Source organism: Clarias gariepinus, chromosome 8, assembly GCF_024256425.1.
Source record: "Clarias gariepinus isolate MV-2021 ecotype Netherlands chromosome 8, CGAR_prim_01v2, whole genome shotgun sequence".
Taxonomy (NCBI): domain Eukaryota; kingdom Metazoa; phylum Chordata; class Actinopteri; order Siluriformes; family Clariidae; genus Clarias; species Clarias gariepinus.
In genome coordinates, this window is record NC_071107.1 from 13,480,001 (window position 1) to 13,492,691 (window position 12,691).

Sequence of the window (12,691 nt, forward strand, 5' to 3'; positions counted from 1 at the left end):
TATATATATATATATATATATATATATATATATATACTTTTTTATACTAGTTTATGCTTTTATTACTAGTTTCTGCTAGATTGGCCTATTGCCTTACTGTGTAGATGTTCATCTAGGTGCATAAACAAGCTTCAGTTTATCCAGAATGTAGCAGTGACTGTCCTCACTAGAACCATAAGATATGGGCAAATCACCCCTATCTTATCCTTACTGCATTAGCACCCAGTAAAATTTCACGTTGCTTTAAAAAAAAAAAATTTTGACTATTAAATGGCCTCACGCCACAGTACCTGAGTAAACTGCTAGTGTCTTATGATCTGCCACGCCTACTTTGATCACAGGATGCAGCTGCTTGTTGGTGCTATGCATTATAAAAACTACAGCAGGGGGCAGAGCTTTTTCTTACAAAGCCCCAAAATTATGGAAAAGCCTTTTAATTAATGTTCGGGACTCAGTGTTTCAGTCTAGACTAAAAATCTATTAATTTAGTCAAGCATTTTTGTAAATAGATTTAACTAAAGAAAAAAAAGTACAAAAGGTAAAAACGCAGAACTGGGGTACTCATGGATGTAGAGTATTATGGTGAACTGGTATGTTTAGATGATGTCATCTCCACTCTCATTGATCACTCATGTTTGTTGATGGTGAAGTGACTGGTTGCCTTACATCCCAGGGAGCCTTGATGTCTGTGTTTTCTTCTGGCTCTCACTTTTATTTATGCTGTCATAGTTAGTCCTACCAGAGTCCCTACTTGTAATCTGTAGGACATTCGATACTGTAACAGTGACCATACCTAACTATTATCTCCCCTTCTCTTCTCTTCTTCTTCTCTCTCTCTCTCTCTCTCTCTCTGTTAAGCTACTGCCACTCTTGAGCTGCCAGACCCATTCTGCCCTCTGGACCTGTCTGACTCATCCTGGTGTCCCACTTCTAGTTGGAGACCTTGTCGCATGGAGCCCTGTGTGATCTGCTTGGGATAGTGTGGTGACTGTTGACTTTTTATTCTGTAAAGTTGCATTGACCATAGACAATGACCATAGTTAAAAGCAATATATTTATACAATGTAAATTCAACAAAGGCTGCCCTCAGCCACTAGGGGGCATTACATGTCTTACACATAAGAGGTTTAACATATATATACTTTTCATAATATTTCTGTGGTCTGATATGCACCATGCCAATGTAACCAATCTATTCTAAAAGTATATTAAAACCCTTTTAAGTCTCATCAGTGGTAAAAAAAAAATATATATAATAAAAAAAAAACTTTTGGTTTTTTGGTTTACTTCTTGGTCTTTTTTTTTTTTTTTGCCAAAGTGCAAACTCAATTCTAACAGAATATTTTTGACCCTTTGCCTAGTTCCAGTGACGGTTGTCACTTTTGGTTTAAACAGGTGCATTTTTTTGTCTAACATACTGTACAATAAATAACACTAGTTCTAAAATTAAAAAAACAATCCACAAAGAAATAATAATTAACAGCCCTGCATGGGTGTCAAAGAAGTCCTGGGTGAAAAAGACATTTTAATACAGGTATTCGTAAGCTATGCACACGTGTATCCGGATATATGGGCCAATTTTTCCCTAGAAACATTTCTTAAACTAAGGCACATTTAATTGAGACTGTTAATGAACAGGATTTACATGTCTTGCCACAGAATCATATCCATATCTGAGTTATGAGTGGGCCACTCTGAAACATTCAGGTTTTTGGTCCTTGTTGAAAGGTCTACCTCTGCCCTAGACTGAAGTCTTTTGCAGAGTCAAATATGATTTAGACCACCCCTGCTCCCAAAAAAAAATCTTTACCAGTTTCCCGGTTGTCGTCTGGAGGGGTAATCTTAATTATGTAATTTAGGACTATTAAACAATTTCTTTTGAAAGACACTTTCAGTTTAGATAGGTCTGCTAAGCATATGAGTGCATTTGTGTGTCTGTTTTAAGGAGCTGCCAGACATCAAAAGCAGCGTCCTTTGAAGACAACACAACAAAGAGTTTAGGTATTTATGAGGTTGATGAGAGGGTTCTACTTTTATACCAATTGCAAACAAACTTTTGAATTTAAATATATGTCCTCCAACTGGGGCTTTTGAAGCTTTGAACTGATATAACATGAAGTTGATGACCTTATCGTTTCATATTTAGTTTGAACAGACACTGTCTAATATACACATGTGGTTTATATCAGAGTAGGAGAGAGAAGTGAGAGAGACAGAAGAGCAGCAGAGAATGTTGTTGCTTTTTGGGAATTGCACAATTGCTGGAAAGACTATATGGCCTGAAAAAAGAAATTGCTAAATTATTTTCAGAGAATGCTTACATTGAGTTAACCTGTGGAATACATAAAAAAATCTCTCCTGAAAACAAACATTCATCATTTCAAATGGTTTATGTAATGCATTGTGATATATATATATAGTCAAATAAAATACAGTGCATATACAGTATGACACCTAGCAAATCAAAAATGCATATTCTCTAAACAGAAACTGCACCAAACTCCAGTGTTTTCAGACATTTTACAGAATTGACCAATAACTTAACCAGCAGTATATAACAGTTTTACAGAAATGAGTGATGTATAATAAAGCACTAGTTAGAATTAGATATTTTAAAATTATGCTCAAAATATATAAATATAGCAAAACTTTTTGCAAGTAATACATTTTAGCAATTAGTTGATACACTTTTGTTTGTTTTATTATATTACACACTTTATACATCTATGCTCTCAGTAGTCTATCTTCAAATGTCAGCAGTTTGGGGGGAAAAGAATACACTTAGAGTTTAAAAGCTAGATATATAAAGGACAGACTGTGTTAAATGCCACGTCTCTGAGGTATAGTAAAAGCCTAATGCTAGGACTCCATCTAGTGATGGCTTTCAGAATCAAAAATTGTTAAAGTTTTTGAATACATGATATCCACATTGACGTGCTCATGCAACAATGTTTCAAATACTGTAATTGTTTTCTGTTTGATATTCTTTGTGCAATTTTGACGTGTTTGAATTATATGGCTGTTGATTCAATAAATGAAAACATCTCTACATCCAGCCACTATGCCACAAACTAAGTAACGGTAAAGAATAACTTACACCTTTTATGCTGATGTTTGATGCATAAATGATTTCTTGGTAATGTCTTCATTTCCAGAAGACATCACCAAGAAATTATGTCATGTCATTAATATTACTTACATAATTACTTTACATAATTATTTTTATTTGATTGTGCTGCTGTCACATAATTGGAATTAGATAATTACACGAATGAGAGTGCATACACAAAAGGCATTCAAGTCAAACTGGGACTGTTAATGATTCTGTAACTTTGTACTCCTCACCTCATCCTCTTCTCTCTACTTCTTTATATAATGTACAGTATCTCACAAAAGTGAGTACACCCCTCACATTTTTGTAAATATTTTATTATATCTTTTCAAGGGACAATGCTAAAGATATGAAACTCTGATAGAATGTAAAGTAATCAGTGTAGAGCTTGTATCAGAGTTTCATATCTTTAGTGTTGTCCCTTGAAAAGATCAAATAAAATATTTACAAAAATGTGAGGGGTGTACTCACTTTTGTGAGATACTGTATATTATGTTTTACATTTCTTGTCATTGTATTCAGACTAATAAATAATAAACCCAAACAGTTGTTGTTTAAACACACCGATTTTTTTTTCAAGCTGCATTGTGATTTGTCTGAGGCATTCCTGTCACCAGCAAGAAGTTGGTAAAATTGACCTGAGGAGAAAAAGTATATGCCGCTTTCAAAATTTCACCTAATTGTTGAGGTGAAATATTCTATGGTCTATATATAATAGTCTATGGTAGGTCGATCTAATAAAAAAAGCTGTATTTTTTTAGGAAAAGTTCTCCATAGTTCGATACTATAGTAGTAGTAAACTACTGATGTGCAGCCTATCGCTAGGTGCCACATCATCATACCGTATCATACAGCTTATCATATTGTGGCACATCACCAGAAACCCTGAGCAGATCTGTCCAACCAATCACATCTGGTACCTACAACTGCCTTCTTTAAAGCTTTGCACCATGAAAATGTTTTAGTGAGGCTAAGAATCCTATGTACAGTGCCTAAAGTCTTCTGGAAATGTCAATCGGTTTTGCACCTTCATTTATGAAAAATTTAATCAAAAGTCCCGGTTTGACTTGAATGCCCCTGGTACATCTTAAAAGAATATACATGAACTAATGTACAAAATGAAAAAAGAACTCCACTTTTTGTTAATTGTTACAAAGATAATGAGTTTGTGTATTGCCTGTGTTTTCAGTGTGTGTGTGTGTCTTCTTATTGCAGCCACACTTCCCTCTGTACCTAAAACTCACAGGCAAAAAGGGTATATATCCAGGATAAGCCTGTAAGCCAACAGCACTCCTGTCCTACTTTTACTCACAGTACATTAGCAGTATAGAGCCTTGATTCTTGGATTGTTAGAAAGAGGAGATAATAAATCAGTTTTTTTTAAATCCACTGGAGCCTGAAAGAAAAAGAACAAAAATGTAAAAATGAATAAATAAAAGGAAGCCTTTACCAAACTGTTAAAAATTAAAAGGACTAGACAATGAGTAAAGGATCTGTGTATATTAGAGGTAAACATCCATGCCCTAAAATTAAGAACTAGCAAATCTTTTTTAAAGAAGAGATACTGTACAGTACCAACTTTTAAGACTGCTTTTAGTACCTTATTGAATGCTAGCATTTCGGATGGATTACGGATTTTTTTTATATATATAATTCTTAGAAAACATTTCATGTCTTATGTCAGTTAGGATGACTATTTAACAAAAGTGTTAGATGTGTCATAATAATAGTACGATTTATTTCAGCTTTTTTTCAGGGCTGGCCCTGGGTGATTCTTTTATGACCTTCTCATTGGGTCAAAAGTTTACATACATTTAGTTTGTTTTGGGTAATATTGCCTTTAATTTGTTTAACCTGGATAGAAGATTTTAGTTAACCTTCCACAGGCTTCTTACAATAAGTTGCTGAAATTTTAGCCTATTCCACCTGACAGAACTTGTGTAACTGATCAGGTGTGTAGACTGCCTTGCTTGCACATGTTTTTTCAGTTCTGCCCACAGATTTCTATTTGAATTCATGTGATGAATACCTCAACTTTATTGTCCTTAAGCCTTTTTCCCACAACTTTGGAAGAATACTTGGGGTCATTTGTAAGTATACATTGTCTATTCGCAAGACCCATCTTAAAATGTTTTTTTAATATAAAGAAATATGCCAAATAATCTTCCCTCCTCATGATGCCATCTACAGTATTCTGTGAAGTGCTCCAGTCTATCCTGAAGCAAAGCACCCCAAACAGCATGATGCTGCCACCCCCATGCTTCATGGTTGGGATAGTGTTCTTCAGCTAGGTCCTTTGCTGTTGCTCTAAGATTGATTTGTATTTTTTGTACCAAATTATGCATTTCCTTACTGAGTGATATGTCTGTGTGGTCCCATAGCGTTTATACTTGTAAAATGGATATGGTACCTTCAGGAATTTTGACATTTTGACATTCCAAGGATGAACCAGACTTGTACAACTCAAGCATAAGGTTATCTTGACTCATACACCTACTTTAAATTAAAGAGTATGGGGCCAACTCCAACTTGCTGGGCATCGACTGTTTAATGTACCATGAAGAGTGGCTAGCATAAAATTAACATAGCTGAACAACTTACCTTTAAAAACTCATGACAGAGCCAGCTAGAGCAGACCAGTTACGTATTGTACATGGGTCACACTCTGGCTGTACTGTATATTGCAGTTAGCATAATAACCTATGTTCCCAATAACATTTTGCCATTGCATCAGACCAGTTCTGAGCTATAGTTCCTACCTTCATGTTTTTGACTGGTAGTAGAAATGTAGACCACTGTGTGTATATTTATGGTTCTTGTTTTACATTTTTGGAAACATTTACTTGCAAGTTATGCAGGAAACCCATGGTAACTAATAGGTGTTTCAGCTAATGGCAATGAACAGAAAGATATATATTCTTTTTATTTTTCAGAGTGTGCATCTATGGCTGTATTTAAGTCTTCAGCAACTCATTCAAGAAAAAAAAAAATGTTTCCAAACAATTATAGCTATCATATGCATATGTACAAGTAACTGTTTACAAATATAAAAATATTTGGATCTCACAGACAATATTACAATGATACCACCACTAATAATAATAATAATAATAATAATAATTCGAATTTTATCTGGTCAGAGTGATCACTGAAAGTGACACCAAAAACTTAGTGTGCAAAATAAAGTTAGCCCAAGTCATAGACTAAATCAATATGCAAGTGCAACAACTACAGTAAAGTCAGCTTTGTATGCACATACAGTATTCAGATTTCCTGCCCAGAACTCCTGCCCTGTTCTCCCCATGCTTGGTGGGTTTCTCCGGTTCTCCGGTTTCCTCTCACAGCCCAAAGACATGCAGATTCGGCTACTTGCAATTTTATAATTGCTTATAGTGTGTGAATGAGCGTGTAAATGTTGATCGGAGGTCCTACTGCCATCATATAAAATGGGAATAAATACAGTGGCCCCATGGTCCCTAGTTGGATTATAGAGGTTCCTGGAGGGATGGGTGGATAATCTTATTTGCAAGGACACAAAAACATTTCCTTTCTCCTAAAAGTCCTTAAAAATAATATATTTTACAATAAATTCATAAAAAATATATTTTTTTACAGCACCAATGCGTTAGGGTTCACTGTTCTTTAAAGCTTTTTTTCCTCCCCAGTCTTTCTCAAAAACAACGTGCTAAAAGTTCCTTCCCTGTATAGTCACGCCCTATTCTTAAAGACTCTCAAACATTACTTTTTACTCCTGACATCATATCATATCACATCTAGCCTCTCCTGCATATATTTCCTGCACGAGAGCAATAAATGCTCGACAGTCTCACGTTCATGGCATTCCTCACATGCTGGGTGTTTACTTATTATAAATAAAGTGCTATTTGTATGTGCAATCTTTAAACAATAATGAAGGACTGTTTATCTGTCTATATTAATATTTGGGTAAATCACCCAAATTCAGCACGTATTAGCCCCACCACTCCTTTCCTGCAAGGGGTCTTATGACATTTATCGCTTTTTGCACGTTATAATCCGTCGTCCAATATGGCCGCTTTTAAACGAAATGGCTTCAGCAAAATGACGTCATGTCGGATTCCCGCTATTGTATCTAACAATGACGTGGCCTGACCAATGGAAGATCAGAACGCGTTGACGTAATCCGACGTGAGGTGACAGGTCACGAAAGTGGCGCATGGCGGAGTAGGATGTAAACAACACTGGCAGAGGTGAAGTGTTGCCCTTCTTACTTGTGTGTTTTATACCAGACGAGTCACTGTATATAAATACTGCAGTTATCTTGAATTTAATACGATGATCTCACACTGATACACTATTGTTAAAGCCGATTGTGGTTTAGTATGGTGGTTTTGATGTTGTTAGTTTACGGTTCATGTGAAGGAAATAAGATTGTTTTACTTACAGTACATGACTTTTATTGTGTCTACAGTACATTGCTATACAGAATAACATTTTTTTAAATAAAAAATTATATCAGTTAACATATAAGGATGGATAGGATTAAGAATGAGTTTATCAGAGGGACAACCCACGTTAGATGTTTTGGAGATAAAGTCAGAGAGGCCAGATTGAGGTGGTTTGGACATGTTCAGAGGAGAGATTGTGAATATATCGGTAGAAGGATGCTGAGGTTGGAACTGCCAGGCAGGAGGTCTAGGGGAAGACCAAAGAGGAGATTTATGGATGCAGTGAGAGAGGACATGAAGTTAGTTGGTGTGAGAGAAGAGGATGCAGAGGATAGGGTTAGATTGAGGCAAATGATTCGCTGTGGCGACCCCTGAAAGGGAACAGCCGAAAGACAAAGAAGAAGATATCAGTTAACATATATTGTTGGCAGTTTATGTCTAGGCTGTGAGAAAGACACAATAAATAAACAGTTAATAATCCTTTGACAGGTCTTAAAGATGTAAACGGTTTGTATTTTACGTCAAAGAGTATATAAATAAATATATAATTATTTTAGTAGCTGAATGTTAAATTAATACGAGGATTAAAGTATTACTTTTGTATACCGGCATTTTTTTACGTCTTATTTTAAAATGTATTTCTGTAAGTGCTGTAAAGTTTTGGACACTAGAGGGCAGTAATGGACCTGGAGAGTTTAGAAAAATTAACCTTTGATAGAAAGCCTTAACGCTTCATACAGCATCGTCTGGCAATTACCAGTAAAAAGTATTATTTATATTTTTCTGTACGACTTACGTGTGATAAGAAGTGGTCTGGTTTTTGTTATTTTTCAGAAATAAGAGCTATGAGACTTCTGAGTGGGGCGGCGAGGTGTGTTTTAAACACGTACTCCCGTTGTGCACCACCAGGGGGCAGAAGAGAGTTCTGGGGCTGGCTCAACGCCGTCTTTAACAAGTAATAATAAACCTTTCACGCAAAAGCATTAAGTTCTGTTGCTAAATGCTTTATGTCCACACACACACACGTCACTGGAAAATCAGTGCAAACTTACACTAAAGAGAGAGAGAGAAACTGTGACCGAATGAAATGAGCAAAGCAGTGACAGATTTGTTTGGCTCATTTATGTCAAACGTTTTCAGATTTTTATGTCACTAAACTTTTGCTGATGAATCCATAAATCCATCAACGCAGTTTGATTTTCTACATCAGCATGGCTTTGTTTATATAAATTCGTTAATTGTAATTCATTGTACACAGTTTTATAGTAACCACTCAAAACAGGCCCTAGGATAATCTACCCCAACAATAAACAAACTAATAATGCAAAGTCTTTAAAATAGTAATGTTTTTCGTAAAAAGACATTTATTAAATGTTGATGGAACACAATCAGTACTTTTTCTGTCACAAGAAAGTTTTTAGAGCAGAGCACTTTTATCTTGTCTCTGACTGACTTAAAAAGAGAAAAAAACATATGCTGGTGAGGAAATACGGGTTTATATCTAATACTGCATAAGATATATATCATGAACTTGTATTACATTAAATACATGCATACAATCCACAACATGAAATGTAACTATTAACAGGTTGAAAAACAAAGTTTTATTCATTAATTGTTTAAAAAGAATCAATAGTTGTCTAATCACTTTGATAGAAGAGGAATTAAACACTGGAATGTGCTAATATAAGAATATTATTCTCTTACTGTTTTAAATTTAAACTATTGTTTTCTTTTTTTCATGCATAGAACATTATTGGCGACACAGTGGTGTAGTGGTTAGCACAGTCGTCTTGCACCTCCAGGGTCCGGGTTCGATTCCCTGGCCAGTCTCGGTTCCCATCTGTGTGCATAGACTCTGCATGTTCTCCCTGTGCTTGGTGGGTTTTCCCCCACAGTCCAAAGACATGTAGATTAGGCTAATCAGTGTCCCCAAAATTGCCCATAGTGTGTGAATGAATGTGTGGGTACCCTGCGATGGATTGGCACCCTGTCCAGGGTGTACCCAGCATTACCAGGCTTAGATTAGGAGTGAAGTAAGGAGTTTTTAAAGAGAATTTTTAATGATTCAGTAGCCGAAGTTCATCTGATACAAATATATACACAAATACAAATCTGTCTTGCAAAAGCACTAACATATTGTAGGAGAAGATTCTCAGATAATGTGGCCTTTTCTTACTAAACCTGATGTTCAGGAAACTGTGTGTGCTTTATTCCAGGGTTGATTACGAGCGGATTAAGGCAGTCGGTCCAGACCGTGCGGCCGCTGAATGGCTCCTAAGGTGCGGGGCCAAAGTTCGTTTCCGTGGTTTCGACCGTTGGCAACACGATTACAACGGGCTCCCGACTGGGCCACTCGGTCGATATCAAATCCAGGCCATCGATGCCACAGAATCCTGCATCATGTACCGGGGATTCGATTACCTGGGTGAGTGACAACTTCACACAATAACTGATAAGATACAGTGTATGATCCTGATACAATATCCATGCTTTATTGTTCTCTAATCTTCTTTCTTCTTTTCACCCCTTTGACCCTTTGTCAACATTAAATCCTTTAAAGCTGTTCAATTTATTGCTGCATTATCACTTGTCATTTCTTTACTGGTTGTTTTTCTCACACGATTGTGTGTAAACTCTAGGATGAGATAAATGTTTTCTTAATCACTCAAACCAACTCGCCTGGCATCAACAACTACAGTATACCACAGTCATAGTCACTCAGATCACAATTTTGCCCAATTCTAATGTTTGATGTGAACATTACCTGAAGCGTTTGACCTGTCTCTGCATAATTTTATGCATTACACTAAATTAACAGAGGTAGAAGTGTTCCTATAAAGTGATCATTGGGTGTATAATTTATAAATCACTACCTTTTGTGTGTTTGTGTAGATGGTCTGGAGCATGTAGAGGAGATAAAGCTGCAAAAGTGTATATATATAGAGGATACATGTCTGGAGCGTTTAAGTAAGACAGAGAAGCTGCAGAACAGCATGAGGACGATGGAGATCGTCTCCTGTGGCAACGTGACAGACAGAGGCGTCATCGCTCTTCACCACCTGAGGTAGGAGACAAACCATAGAGCTGCTTCCGTGCACCATTCAATACAACAAATCTGTAGTCTTTTTGTCAGGTGCTCTGGGTGTGTATGTGTTTTTCTTTTCTCTTCTCAGGAACTTGGAGTATTTGTTCCTTAGTGATCTACCAGGTGTGAGAGAAAAAGAAAAAACCACAAACGTACTGCAAACTGCACGACCCAATCTCACCATAGAACTTGACCTGGCTTAAACCACCATAGCCTTTTTTGCAGCATTGACTGACAAATCAATACCCTGAGTTTGGATGCAACGATTACAGAAAAATATCTGTGTTCTTGAGGAACTAATATGTGAAGTCTAATATTAAAGAAGCAAAGTATAGACTGTAATAAATATGTATTGCTGTTTGTGTCTGTATGAAAATCCTTTGATTAAATATTTTCTCTGTTACAGATTGTTTCACTTATTTTCCATTCAGCTTGATTCTGTTTAACATGTTGCTTTTAACCATTTATTTTACTTGAAAATTCAACATAAGAAAAATACTTTTTCCAAAACATTTTTACTTTTGTAAAAAGAAAAAATGTGACGTTACCATATATTGTTCCTTACCCATCTAAGGGAAAAAAATAATTCCCCAATATAATATATAGATCTTTTTAAAAACACGTACAATGAATAGCACATTTATTTAAACATATAAATGTGCAAAAATGCTTATTTTGTTTAAGTATTTTGAATTTCCCAGCCGGAGTTCTTCACCTGATTAAGGAATTATTTATGTAAATGTTACAAAGTAGCTTAAACAGAGAACTACATATAGGTTTAGTTTTAGATGCTTAATGAGTGAGCCAGAGGCAATGGTGTCAAAAAAAAGTCATTACTAAAGCTCAACTGTATGCTAGAAGGTCAAACTGCGCTAAATGTGTTGAAAAGATCAGCAGTTGTAGCCTCAGAGTTGTTTTTGCTTCCATTTAGAGTTTGTAGCTTTAAGGCTATAGTGAAGTTATCCACTGAACACCGGATGTGATTTAGATAACAGTGCAAACATTAGGTTTACTGGAGGAGAAGGAATAGGGCTATCAGGATTTACATTTGCAATCTCAACACTTTTCTGCTTTTTTTTGTTGTGCCATCTAGAGTCAAGTGTAAAAATTAGATTTTACTTTTATTGTAACTAATACTGAAACTGATTACACGTGTCTTGGACGATTTCAATTTCAGATTTTTTGTTTGTTTGTTTGTTTTTTTTTAATAAAAGGTTGACATGCCGATTTGGATTTTGAAAGCTATCACATGCTTTTTTAGAGATATGGAAGGCCAACTGATGGCAGTTTTTTGAACTCACACAGTGTTAAAGGGCAGGAGGAAGTAACTATTCGCACACAGTGTCTTGCGAAAGTATTCATACCCCTTAAACCTTGTCACATTTCGTCAACAAATTACAACCACAAACAATGTATTGTTGTATTTTGTTGGGGTTTTATGTGATAAAAACAAAATGGCACATAATTGTAAAGTGAAAGGAAAATTATAAATATATATTTTTACAAATAAATATCTCTAAAGTGTGGCATGCATTTATATTCAGATTTCTTTACCCTCCCTGATCCCTAATTAAAATCCAATGAAACTAACCGCCTTTAGAAGTCACCTACTTAGTAAACACAGTCCATGTGTGTAATTTAAGCCCAGTGTAAATACAGCTTTTCTTTGATGAGGAACGCGATAGAGAAACCCAAGAAAAACAAGACAGACAGGTCAGGGATAAAGTTGTGGAATAAAAAATATCCCAAGCTTTGAATATCTCACAGACCACTGTTCGATCCATCATCCCAAAATAGAAAGCGTATGGCACATCTGCAAACCTATCAAGACATGGTTGAACTGACATGACGGGTAGGGAGAGGATTAATCAGAGAAGCTGCCAAGAGGCCCAGGGTAAACCCTGGAGGAGCTGCAGAGATCCACAGCTCAGGTGGGGGAATCTGTCCACAGGACAACTATTAGTCATGCACTCTGCAATTCGGGTTTTTATGGAAGAGTGGCAAGAAGAAAGATTAATGAAAGAAAGGCATAAAAAGTCCCATGTGGGGGACACAGCAAACATG

The 12,691-nt window shown here is 36.1% G+C and overlaps 1 protein-coding gene across 1 annotated transcript; it reads left to right on the forward strand.

Annotated features, from left to right (window-relative positions):
* Positions 1 to 7,268: 7,268 nt before the first annotated feature.
* dmac2l (distal membrane arm assembly component 2 like) lies at positions 7,269 to 11,030 on the forward strand. The gene is made up of 5 exons (XM_053502450.1): positions 7,269 to 7,341; positions 8,374 to 8,494; positions 9,759 to 9,967; positions 10,435 to 10,606; positions 10,716 to 11,030. Exons 2-5 carry the CDS (start codon positions 8,385 to 8,387, stop codon positions 10,828 to 10,830), a joined length of 606 nt encoding a protein of 201 aa, XP_053358425.1. The 5' UTR covers positions 7,269 to 7,341; positions 8,374 to 8,384; the 3' UTR covers positions 10,831 to 11,030.
* Positions 11,031 to 12,691: the final 1,661 nt, after the last annotated feature.

Excerpts from the sequence above, each read along its gene's own strand:
- dmac2l (XM_053502450.1), top strand. The coding sequence starts at position 8,385 with ATGAGACTTCTGAGTGGGGCGGCGAGGTGTGTTTTAAACACGTACTCC. Across the intron at positions 8,495-9,758 it reads CTCAACGCCGTCTTTAACAA|GGTTGATTACGAGCGGATTA; the intron begins GTAATAATAAAC and ends GCTTTATTCCAG. Across the intron at positions 9,968-10,434 it reads CCGGGGATTCGATTACCTGG|ATGGTCTGGAGCATGTAGAG; the intron begins GTGAGTGACAAC and ends GTGTTTGTGTAG.